At 45.6% G+C, this 13,403-nt stretch overlaps 1 protein-coding gene across 1 annotated transcript; it reads left to right on the top strand.

Moving 5' to 3' along the window:
- Window positions 1–451: 451 nt before the first annotated feature.
- Window positions 452–12,756, top strand: LOC110494416 (taste receptor type 1 member 3). The gene is made up of 8 exons (XM_021569423.2): window positions 452–2,017; window positions 2,230–2,530; window positions 2,786–3,142; window positions 3,561–3,983; window positions 4,097–4,300; window positions 4,442–4,562; window positions 4,854–5,224; window positions 10,683–12,756. The coding sequence occupies exons 1-8, from the start codon at window positions 1,791–1,793 to the stop codon at window positions 11,313–11,315; spliced, it is 2,637 nt and encodes an 878-aa protein (XP_021425098.2). The 5' UTR covers window positions 452–1,790; the 3' UTR covers window positions 11,316–12,756.
- Window positions 12,757–13,403: the final 647 nt, after the last annotated feature.

The raw sequence follows: 13,403 nt of genomic DNA, 5'->3' as shown, positions 1-13,403 counted from the left end.
CACACACAAAGCCATCGGTGAGGTTTTACTGTCTTATAAAAACAGTGCAAATCAGGCATTCTTCCTGTTTTTTTGTGGTGTATCATTGTGTTATAAACCCACACCTGACACCTAGTGGTAAAACGGTATGCTGTGTTGTGCTAAAATATATACAGTAGATCTGTCTTTCATCTGAAAATGTGTGTGTGTGTGTGTGTGTGTCCTGGAACCTTATCACTGGAAAGTTTTAGGAAGGTTGTGGGTGGATTCATGGCTTAGGCTACCGAAGAACCGAAGAAACAAACAAGATGTTTATCTGAGTCTACTGCCCGCGCAACATCTTGCTAAAATACATCAACAATGTGCACAGCAGTGGAGGCTGCTGAGAGGAGGATGGCTCACAATAATGGCTGGAACGGAGCAATTGGAATGGAATAAAATGCATGGAAACCATGTGTTTGATACAGTTCCACTAATTCCGCTCCAGCCAATTCCATGAACTCGTCCTCCCCAATTAAGATGCCACCAACCTCCTGTTGTGCACAGATGCACACACAATAAAAGCCACCTCACAGTAGTGTACACGTGCAAACAAGCAGAAATGTAAAACGCTGTCTCTGTGTTAGAGCACTTGATGTCATGAACTGAAGGTGGAAAGGGAAAACGTGGGTGGAAAGTAGACAACCTGTACTAAAGTGAAACACCAAGTTTCATCACAATGTGCCAACCTGCTCACGTCAAGATCTCAGACAAGATAGAGGAAAGACTACAGTGCCTGTTTTAACTAGTGTCCAAACACAAACCTTAATACGGGCTTAATACAAATATGCAAAAATCATAAAGAGAGAAAATAGAAATGCTCAGCTGTCAACTGCAACTTCAACTCAACCTTAAAGAAAAGGTTGACCTATTTTGAATGTTACATCATTTTGGTGCATCTCTGAGCGATGTTCTATCGATTCCCGGGGTCATTTCATGTTTTCATGTGTATCTGAGCTGTTTCATCATATGCGAAACTCGTCATACCGGCTGTATTTCTGCCTGCCTGAACCGCAATAGTTCAGATACACATGAAAACATGAAATGACCCCGGCAGCAGAAAAGAACAGGTTGATTTGCCACCTGACATCTGATTTTCCTAAATATTATAGATCTATGAAATGGAGATACGAGGGACTCATCAAACACACACATGGTCACCAGTGAGGTTTTACTGTCTTATAAAATTGGTGCAAATCAGGTTTGTGGTTTTAAAGTGCTGATATCTTCTAACCCCCAACAATGCAGTACACTGACGAGGCCTGATCAGCCAACCACAAGCAAATATCAATAAAATGCTCAGGAAGTGTGGGACAAGAACCTGTCACCTGGTGATTTTCATATGTTGGTGTCTCATTTCAAACATCTTCACATGCACCATCAATTTAAATGCAAATGCACCTCCGGAGTCATGCTGACAGCAACTGCACACCTGTGATGAGACCTGTAGTCTGGCACAGGACAGCCTGACCCCAGGTATTCAGTTCACCACTCATCACAATACAGGAGACACAGGAGGTGCAGACAGACTGATAGAACAGTTCTCCCCATTGACTCGCTGGGCTGTGAAAGTACCCATACAGGTGAGCCTCTCCATCACTCTGTAAATGGTTGGCAATAATTATCTCCAATCTCTCACAGCATCAGCTGCTGACTCTGTCTCTTCTTTCTCTCTCTCCCTTTCACCCTTTATTTCTCTATCAATGCATCTCTTTAAACTCTCATTTGTTGATGCCTTTTTTACTCTCTGATGTTTGCCATGTCCTCTCAACATGTCTCTTCCTGCCCTCAGCAGCATGGCAGTGCCATTGAGACTGCTGGTTCTATGCTGGCTGTTTGGAGCAGGGTGTAGTCAGAGCTCTCCACCATGGTTCCAGAACATCACTACAACTCTGTTCAACTCCTCGGGAGACATCCTCCTCGGGGGGCTCTTCCCCATCAATGATCTCACCAGCAACTTGAGCCAGAGAGTAGAGCCGGACAGCATTAGCTGTGACAGGTACAGTAACACAAGACCCCCTTATAATGAATGATTAATGTACTTTTGTCTGAATATGATGTTTGTTCTATGTCTAGTGCCTTTATACTGTAATCGTATTCGCAGATTCCACATGTTTCATTCTAATTATTGCTTGCTTCTAATATGTTTGAATCATCTGATCATGGAGAGCACTATAACAGCCCGTCCCTGTCCTGTGTTTGGCATGGCAGTATTAATACGTTTGGTTTGGGTATGGCCCTGGTGATGAAGTACACAGTGGATGAGATCAACGCCAACTCCACCCTACTCCCTGGCATCAGGCTGGGCTATGAGATTTTCGACACCTGCAAGCAGTCTGCCGTCATCGTGAAGCCCACCCTCTTCTTCCTCACAGAGGGCTCCAGCCGGGAGCTGGCCATCATGTGTAACTACACGGACTACGTGACCCGTGTGGTGGCTGTCATCGGCCCTTCCACCTCAGAGATGGTCTCAGTCATAGGAAAACTACTGGGATTCTTCCTCATGCCACAGGTTTGTTTGGTCACATGTTGGAAAGTTGTCTATCAATGCAAACAATAACATCCTCAAAAAACAAGGCGATAAAAAAATTAACAATACAGCTTTTCCCCCTCTACAACAATCCCTTAAATGTCATTTCGATTGAACTGTGTGCTGTGGTGAAACTAAGATGAACATATGAGATACAACTGTAATGAGTATAGACATAACCGTTTGTTTTTAATCTACTGTTGTTTCATCTGTTTCATTACCATGTGCCCCCTGTAGATCAGCTACAGTGCCACCAGTGACAAGTTCAGTGACAAGAGTCTGTACCCATCGTTCCTGCGCACAGTGCCCAGTGACAAGAGGCAGGTGGAGGCCATGGTGCGTCTGATGAACAGGTTCCAGTGGAACTGGGTGGCTGTCGTGGGCAGTGAGGATGAGTATGGACGTCAGGGCCAGCGCCAGTTTTCTACCCTGGCAGCAGAGAGCTCCATCTGTGTGGCGTACGAGGGGTTAATCCCCATCTATAGAGACCCACAGCCTGTGGTCAGAGAGATGCTGGACCGCATCATAGAGAGCAAAGTGGGTGTGGTGGTGGTGTTCTCTCTCTCCCAGCCCGCCAGAGCCTTCTTTACTGAGGTCAGTAAGACAGCAAGTCACACAAGAGGTCTAGAGAATTTGACAATGTTGTAAAAGGTTTCTCAGAAGCTTTTCAAAAAGCTTTATGCAGCCGTTGGTTTGACTGCTTTTAAGTACAGTAATACTATTCATTTATAGCATCTAAATTCAGATTAGAGGTATACACTAATACCAGTGGAGGCTGGTGGGAGGAGCTATGGGAGGACAGACTCAATGTAATTGCTGGAATGGAATAAATGGAACAGAGTCAAATGTGGTTTCCAGATGTTTGTTGTGTTTGATACCGTTCCATTCATTGCATTCCAGCCATTGCAATGAGCCGTCCTCCTATAGCTTCTCCCACCAGCCTCCTCTGAATAATACATTTGTCTGTAAGAACTGGGACAACGTCAGATCCCAACATGCTGTTTGTGATCAGGTGATCAGGAGGAATCTGACAGGGGTCTGGGTGGCCAGCGATGCGTGGGCCCTGAACAGTGACGTGTCAACTCTCCCAAACATCCACACTGTGGGCACTATCATTGCCTTCACAGTCCACAGCCAGATCCTGGGCCTGCTCACACCCTACACCAGGGAACTCTTCTCCAGGATCAGAGAGGAGAGGGCCAGGCAGCCCTCACCAGGTCCAGATACAGAGCCAACCCATAGTATGAACCCATGCCCAGACTGCTGGAACCTGTCCCTAGACAACATAAGTCTAGTGACAAAGCCCATACTGCAGAGGTCAGCTTTCAGGGTCTATGCTGCCATCTACAGTGTTGCACACGCACTGCACACCATGCTCAGGTGCAATGCTAAGAGCTGCCTGAGGGACACTAAAAGCAAACTCTACCCCTGGCAGGTACATTCTCTCTCAGTTTTTTTCTCTCCATACATTGATTATGTGAAGCTGTGAAAGGTACTTTACACATGCAATTAACAAAGATAAATAACACATTGATTGACACCCGGCAGCTGTTGGAAGTGCTCAAGGAGGTTAACTTCAGTCTAAATGGAAGTCATTTTGAGTTTGACAGTAATGGAAACCCAAACATTGGCTACAACATACTACAGTGGGTCTGGGGAAACAACAGTCTGAGTTTCAAAGATGTCGGCACCTTCTACGAGAACCTGTCAATCAATAACACCCTCATCCAATGGCATACAGTATGCGCTAAGGTAATTTCCGCCCGCATCTCCTCATCAAACATTATGTTGCACTTTATCGGCTTTTCACATTTTTCCCCTCTGGGACTAAACATTTCAATGTGCCAGCTACGCTCTGCAAAGTGGTTCTCTCTGACCCCACCTCTGCTGCAGGCCCCTGAGTCTACCTGTTCCTCTGAGTGTGGCCCTGGCCAGGTGCGCAGAGTGAAAGGTTTCCATTCCTGCTGCTTTGACTGTATTGACTGTTTACCGGGCACCTTCCAGAATGGCACAAGTGGGTGATTCACAGACTTCCATCAATCTATGCATTAAAACTCGATAACTCTTGAGATTATGTTTTGTAGATTTATTTGCTGTTTTTCTCTAGCGACATGGACATCAGCTTTACACTTTTCTCACATGCTGACAAACGCTGCATAAAAAAATGCTACGTAAAAAAAAGCTCAATACATCTACCGAACTGAAAGGTGTGAGCGGTGGCATTATAAAACTGGCCTTAAGACTTTCTACTTTTATCAGGTTCTATAATTCTAACTACATGTCTCTGCTCCCTCCCTGACTCCAGTGGACATCCAGTGTACCCAGTGTCTAGAGGGCCAGTGGTCCCTGGTACGTAGCACCAACTGCACCGAGCCTACCTTTGACTTCCTAACCTGGGGCCAGCCTGAGTCCTTGGGGCTGCTGCTGGCCATGCTGGTGCTGATGGCCTGTCAGGGGGCTGTGGGGGTCCTGTTCCTGCAGCACCGGGGTTCTCCGCTGGTGAGGGCCTCTGGGGGGCCCCTGGGTGGTGTGTCCCTACTCAGCATGATGGGAGGCTGTGCCTGCCTGCTGCTGTTCCTGGTCCGGCCAGGAGACATGGTGTGTCGTCTGCAGCTTCCCCTCAGCTCCATCTTCCACACGGTCACCTTGTCCACCATCTTAGCCTTCTCACTGCAGGTAAAGCCTAGACCTGTAGAACATCAGAAAAACATGAATCATTGAGATATTATACATCTACACTATATGACCAAAAGTATGTGGACATCTGCACCGTCGAACATCTCCTTCCAAAATCATGGGCATTAATACGGAATTGGTTCCCCCTTTGCTTCTATAACAGCCTCCCCTCTTCTGGTAAGGCTTTCTACTAGATGTTGGAACATTGCTGCGGAGACTTGATCCATTCAGCCAAAGAGCATTAGTGAGGTTGGGCACTGACATTGGGCGATTAGGCCTGGCTCGCTGTCGGGGTTCCAATTCATCCCAAAGGTGTTTGATGGGGTTGAGGTCAGCGCTTTGTGCAGGCCAGTCAATTTCTCCAGCCCTGCATAATATGCCTCAGCTAACCCTCTTGTACTACCTCCCACACATGCGGTGACCTCACCTGGTTTAATTGATGTCTCTAGAGACAATACCTCTCTCATCGTCACTAAATGCCTAGGTTTACCTCCACTGTATTCACATCCTACCATACCTTTGTCTGTACATTATGCACTATTCTACCGCACCCAGAAACCTGCTCCTTTTACTCTCTGTTCCGAACGTACTAGACGACCAGTTCTTATAGCCCTTAGCCGTACCCTTATCATACTCCTCCTCTGGTGATGTAGAGGTTAATCCAGGCCCTGTCGTGCCTAGCTCCACTCCCATTCCCCAGGCGCTCTCATTTGTTGACTTCTGTAAACGTAAAAGCCTTGGTTTCATGCATGTTAACATTAGAAGCCTCCTCCATAAGTTTGTTTTATTCACTGCTTTAGCGCACTCTGCCAACCCGGATGTCCTAGCCGTGTCTGAATCCTGGTTTAGGAAGGCCACAAAAAAAAACTGAAATTTCCATCCCTAACTATAAAATTTTCCGACAAGATAGAACTTCCAAAGGGGGCGGAGTTGCAATCTACCTCAGAAATAGCCTACAGAGTTCTGTCATACTATCCAGGTCTGTGCCCAAACAATTTGAGTTTCTACTTTAAAAATCCACCTTTCCAGAAACAAATCTCTCACCGTTGCTGCTTGCTATAGACCACCTTCTGCCCCAGCTGTCCCTGGACAGCATATGTGAATTTATTGCCCCCCATCTATCTTCAGAGCTTGTGCTGTTAGGTGACCTAAACTGGGACATGCATAACATCCCGGCCATCCTACAATCTAAGCTTGATGCCCTCAATCTCACACAAATTATGAACCTACCAGGTAAAACCCCAAATCTGTAAACACTGGCACCCTCATAGATATCATCCTAACCAACCTGCCCTCCAAATACACCTCTGCTGTCTTCAACCAGGATCTCAGCGATCACTGCCTCATTGCTTGCGTCCGTAATGGGTTTGCGGTCAAACGACCACCCCTCATCACTGTCAAACGCTCCCTAAAACACTTGAGCGAGCAGGCCTTTCTAATCGACCTGGCCCGGGTATCCTGGAAGGATATTGACCTCATTTAGTCAGTAGAAGATGCCTGGTTACTCTTTAAAAGTGCTTTCCTCACAATCTTAAATATGCATGCCCCATTCAAAAAATGTAGATCCAGGAACAGATATAGCCCGTGGTTCACTCCAGACCAGACTGCCCTTGACCAGCACAAAAACATCCTGTGGTGTACGGCATTAGCATTGAATAGCCCCCAGGGAACTGAAAAGTCAGGAACCAATATACTCAGTCAGTTAGGAAAGCTAAGGCTAGCATTTTCAAACAGAAATGTGTATCCTGTAGCACCAACTCCAAAAAGTGTTTGGGCACTGTAATGTCCATGGAGAATAAGAGCACTTCCTCCCAGCTGCCCACTGCACTGAGGCTAGGAAACACTGTCACCACCGATAAATCTACGATAATCTATCATTTCAATAAGCATTTTTCTACGGCTGGCCATGCTTTCCACCTGGCTACCCCTTCTCCGACCAACATCTCAGCACCCCCTGCAGCAACTTGCCCAATCACCCCCCCCCCCCCCCCCCCCGCTTCTCCTTCACCTAAATCCAGACAGCTGATGTTCTGAAAGAGCTGCAAAATCTGGATCCCTACAAATCAGCTGGGCTAGACAATCTCGACCCTCTCTTTCTAGAATGATCGGCTGAAATTATTGCAACCCCTATTACTAGCCTATTCAACCTCTCTTTCGTATTGTCTGAGATCTCCAAAGATTGGAGAGCTGCCGCAGTCATCCCCCTCTTCAAAGGGGGAGACACTCTACACCCAAACTGCCACAGACCTATATCTATCCTACCCTGCCTTTCTAAGGTCTTCAAAAGCCAAGTTAACAAACAGATCACCGACCATTTCGAATCCCACCATACCTTCTACGCAATGCAATCTGGTTTCCGAGCTGGTCATGGGTGCACCTTAGCCAAGCTCAAGGTCCTAAACAATATTATAACCGCTAGCGATAAGAGACAATACTGTGCAGCTGTATTCATCAACCTGGCCAAGGCTTTCGACTCTGTTAATCATCATATTCTTATCGGCAGACTCAACAGCTTTGGTTTCTCAAATGACTGCCTCGTATGGTTCAGCAATTACTTCACAGACAGAGTTCAGTGTGTCAAATCGGAGGGCATGTTGTCCCGACCTCTGGCATTCTCTATGGGGGTGCCACAGGGTTCAATTCTTGAGCCAACTCTTTTCTCTGTATAGATCAATGATGTCGCTCTTGCTGCTGGTGAGTCTCTGATCCACCCCTACGCAGACAACACCATTTAGTATACTTCTGGAACTTCTTTGGACACTGTGTTAACTAACCTCCAGACGAGCTTCAATGCCATACAACTCTCCTTCTGTGGACTCCAACTGCTCTTAAATGCAAGTAAAACTAAATACTCTTCAACCAATCGCTGCCCGCACCAGCCCGCCTGTCCAGCATCACTACTCTGGACGGTTCTGACTTAGAATATGTGGACAACTACAAATACTTAGGTGTTTGGTTAGACTGTAAACTCTCCTTCCAGACTCACATTAAGCATCTCCAATCCAAAATTAAATCTAGAATCGGCTTTCTATTTCGCAACAAATCATCCTTCACTCATGCTGCCAAACATACCCTCGTAAAACTGACTATCCTGCCGATCCTTGACTTTGGCAATGTCATTTACAAAATACCCTCCAACACTCTACTCAGCAAATTGGATGCAGTCTATCACAGTGCAATCCGTTTTGCCACCAAAGTCCCATATACTACCCGCCACAGCGACCTGTATGCTCTCGTTAGCTGGCCCTCGCTTCATATTTGTTGCCAAATCCACTGGCTCCAGGTCATCTATAAGTCTTTGCCAGGTACAGCCCCGCCTTATCTCAGCTCACTGGTCACCATATCAGCACCCACCCAAAGCACGTGCTCCAGCAGGTATATTTCACTGGTCACCCCTAAAGCAAATTCCTCCTTTGGCCGCCTTTCCTTCCAGAGATGCTGCCAATGACTGGAACAAATTGCAAAGATCACTGAAGCTGGAAGCTCATATCTCCCTCACTCACTTTTGTCGTGGAAATTTCCTCTATTACCAAATCATGAGAGAGCAAACCACACACAAGTCAGAGTTATCATAAAGTCCATCTTTAATTATATGAGCTTCTCAGATCAATTCAGTGTCCATAAATGAATTCTCTGAGAGTGCTTACAAAACAGTCCTTAGTATCATTTATAGCCAAGACACACCCATCAAAACTCACATGACAAATAACAGATCTTAGGAACATTACACAAAGAACCTTTTACCAGAAAAAAGGAGTATCCTATAGCCAGCCAGTATTAGCTATAAATTATCATTCAGTTTGCCCTGTTAGACGAGGTTCTTATCTCGTTCTTGGTACCACTTAGGACCAAAACATTACCCCATCCAATGTCATATATCAATTGTCGATCCTAGATACTCCCAACAAAAATACAACCCCTCCTGGACAAGCTCACGGAGAGAAGTGACTGGCACACAGACATTGTGGAGCCAACTAACGGGTTCCCCATGAACTTTTCCCACATAAGCATACTTATTAAAATTGATAAAACATCTTATTTATCAATGTTACCAAAATAATTTGGATTCTGCCACAACACTTTAAGCACCAGCTGTCAGAGCAGCTCACAGATCACTGCACCTGTAAGTAGCCCATCCATCTACCTCATCCCCATACTGTTCTTTTGTTTTCTCTCCTTTGCACCCCAGTATCTCTATTTGCACATTCATCTTCTGCACATCTATCACTCCAGTGTTTAATTGGTACATTTAAATTATTTCGCACACTATGGCCTTTTTATTGCCTTACCTCCCTTATCTTACCTCATTTGCACACACTGTACATATACTTTTGTTTCTATTGTGTTATTGACTGTATGTTTGTTTATTCCATGTGTAACTCTGTGTTGTTGTTTGTGTAGCACTAATTTGCTTTATCTTGGCCAGGTCGCAGTTGTAAATGAAAACTTGTTCTCAACCAGCCTACCTGGTTAAATAAAAATGGTATGCTGTAGCATTAAGATTTCCCTTCCCCAGAACTAAGGGGCCTAGACCGAACCATGAAAAACAGCCCGGGAACATTATTCTTCCTCCACCAAACTGTACAGTTGGCACTATGCATTCAGGTAGGTAGCGTTCTCCTGGCATCCGCGAAACCCAGATTCGTCCGTCGGACTGCCAGATGGTGAAGCGTGATTCATCACTCCAGACAATGCTTTTCCACTGCTCCAGAGTCCAATGGTGGCTAGCTTTACACCACTCCACCCGACGTTTGGCAATGTGCATGGTGATTTTAGGCTTGTGTGCGGCTGTTTGGCCATGGAAACATTTCCTGAAACTCCCGACTAACAGTTCTTGTGCTGATGTTGCTTCCAGAGGCAGTTTGGAACTCCAGAGGCAGTTCCAGAGGCAGTTTGGTATCGAGTCCAGAGGCAGTCCAGAAGCAATTCCAGAGGCAGTTTGGTAGTGTGTTTTGCAACCGAGAACAGACTATTTTTACGTGCTTCAGCACTCGGCGGGCCTGCTCGATGAACTTGTGTGGCCTATAACTTCATGGCTGTGCCTTTGTTGCTCCTAGAAGTTTCCACTTCACAATAACAGCACTTATAGTTGACCGGGGCAGCTCTAGTATGGCAGACATTTGAGGAACTGACTTGTTGGAAAGGTGGCATCCTATAACGGTGCCACGTTGAAAGTCACTGAGCTATGCAGTAAGATCATTCTACTGTCAATGTTTGTCTATGGAGGTTGCATGGCTGTGTGCTCGATGTTATACACCTGTCAGCAATGGGTGTGACTGAAATAGCCAAATCCACTAAAACATACTTTTCTATATACAGTAAAGTGTAAACAGGTTTTCTTTGATGTAAAAGAAAGCCAACAGTCCAGGAGACATTTTAATGAATATGAGTGAGGAAGACCCAGAGTATCTTGAATCAAAGATTAGCTAATAGTCCATCCTCCTCCCTCTTTTGACAGATTGTGTATGTGACCGAGTTCCCTGAGAAGGCTCCGTCTCATCTGGATACACTGAGAGGCCCTGGAGGCTGGCTGCTGGTACTGGCCTGCTGTGGTGTGCAGGCAGGGATCTGTGGCTATTATGTCCAGGAGGGGCCCTCTTTATCCCGGTACCTGGCCAAGATAAAGGTGACCTTTGTGAGAAAGTTCCTACGATGCCCTGTGGAGCCCATCTTATGTCTTGGCCTGATGCAGGGCTTCAATGGCCTCCTTGCCCTCATATCCTTCATGTGCACCTTCATGGCTGTGAAGCCCATTCGACAATACAACCTGGCCAGAGATATCACCTTCTCCACCCTGACCTACTGTGTGGTTTGGGTGGTCTTCATCCCCATCTACACTGGTCTGAATGACAAGGAACGCTCCATTGTCCATGTATCTGTCAGTTTGCTCAGTAACATGGGGCTGATGGCAGCCTACTATCTGCCAAAATGTCACCTGCTGCTGAAGAAACCTGAGCTCAACACAGCAGAGCATTTCCGTACCTTCCTCGAGGGAGCTCCAGGAACTCAAGAGGAACAGGACCAGGGACCTGCAGGGGAGGGACAAGTATCAGGGAAGGGACAGGTATCAGGGGAGGCACAGGGACAGTGAAATGTATTATGTTTAATATTTCAATAATATATACAATTTAATTTAGCATGTTATACATTTCATGTGCATGTATACTAGTTTGAATGATTTCAGTTATTTATCTTTGCAGAAATTGTGAGTAAACGCACTGTAAAGGAGCAGGGCCATGCACAGACCTTTCAGGGGGTGCTCAAAATGAAAAATAAATAACATACCAAATATCTCTAACAATTTTTTGTTCTTGCATAGGCCTATTTATTTCTGCAACAACACACTCATCATCACAAACTGTAAGGAAGCTAGTAACAGTGCCTCCTAAAGATATGATTGACATCGGGAAAAGAGGGTGGGCTATCAGCTGACCATTGATGTTGATGATTGATGTAAATATGCTAGTTATGTAGCTCCATTTCCTTTGGTGATTGTGATTTACCTTTCTATATTTTTCTGTGCCTACCTCTACTGTGTGTACCAGACAACCAGACCAGATATTGATGATGATGAAGGCTAAATTAAGTGTTCATCAAATGTTATGATTATGTAGCAGTACTGTTGGTATTTAAACTAGCTAGTTAGCTACACATGCTAGAACGGTGAGCGCATCTCTCAAGCCATGCATGTTTGCATACCAGGTACGAGCAATCTCCATAGAGCCCCACAGTGGAGGTGTCATAATACCCATAAAACCTAGAGGTCAAACAGGGAAATGGTATCCAATCATTTTTCCACCATTAATTTTTCCCATAGGGAATTTTAGAATCACTTAAAACAAGGGCTGTGTTTTGTGTAGGCTTACCCTGGCGTGACATTTGATAACCATGTCAATCTCTCAAGAACAAGGGGACTTTTAGCAATATATTAGGCTCTATTTACTCTCAGATACGAACTTGCTAAGGGTCAGATCGTAAGTTACTGGGGGAGGGGTGATCCAAAATAGGGGAGGGTTGTCAAACTTGTTTTTTTGGCGGGGAGGGTTGTGTGATTTTTTTATTAGGCACTGGGGAAGGTAGTGCATTTTTTTTCCCCTGGTTTACAATCGCTCTTCTGCTTGTCACACCCTGACCTTAGAGAGCCGTTTTATTTCTCTATTTGGTGAGGTCAGGGTGTGATGTGGGGTGAGCATTCTATGTTTTGTATTTCTTTGTGTTTGGCCGAGTGTGGTTCCCAATCAGAGGCAGCTGTCGTTGTCTCTGATTGGGAATCATACTTAGGTAGCCTTTTCCCCTCCTATGTTGTGGGATCTTGTTTTTGTACAGCTCTTGTAGCCTACGGAATGGTACGTTCGTTTTGGTTTCACTTTGTTATTTTGTTGCTGGTTCTCATTTAAATAAATATGATGACCACAAATTACGCTGCACCTTGGTCTCCTTCATGCAACGCACGTTACAGAAGATCCCACCACAAAAAGACCAAGCAGCTGTCACGCCCTGACCTGAGATATCTCTGTTTTCTTTATATTTTGGTTAGGTCAGGGTGTGACTAGGGTGGGTACGCTAGTTTTGTATTGTCTAGGGTTTTTGTATGTCTAGGTGTTTTTGTATTTCTATGTTGGCCTGATATGGTTCTCAATCAGAGACAGCTGTTTATCGTTGTCTCTGATTGGGGATCATATTTAGGTAGCCATTTCCCTTTTGTGTTTGGTGGGATCTTGTCTATGTGTAGATGCCTGTCAGCACTTGTTTGTATAGCTTCATGTTTCGTTTTGTTATTTTGTTCAGTGTTTCATTCTTTAAATAAATACGAATGTACGCATACCACACTGCGCCTTTGTCCGGTCCTTATAATGAACATGACAGCAGCGTTTTCTGGAGGAGTGGACATGGGAGGAGATACTGGAAGGCAAGGGTCCCTGGGTGCAGGCTGGAGAGTATCACCGTCCAAGGGAGGAGATAGAAGCAGCTAGAGCGGAACGGCGAGGATACGAGGAATTAGAGGAACGACAACTATACAAGGGGTCACGGCACGGAAGCCCAAGAGGCAGCTCCAAAACATTTTTTTGGGGGGGAGGCACATGGGGAGATTGACGGAGTCAGAGTTTAGACCTGAGCCAACTCCCCGTGCTTACCGTGGGGCGCCGTGTTATGCGGTGATGTGCACCATGTCTCCAGT

Source organism: Oncorhynchus mykiss, chromosome 17 (genome assembly GCF_013265735.2).
Source record: "Oncorhynchus mykiss isolate Arlee chromosome 17, USDA_OmykA_1.1, whole genome shotgun sequence".
In the NCBI taxonomy this organism is placed as follows: Eukaryota; Metazoa; Chordata; class Actinopteri; order Salmoniformes; family Salmonidae; genus Oncorhynchus; species Oncorhynchus mykiss.
This window is presented reverse-complemented; position numbering and strand designations above follow the sequence as displayed.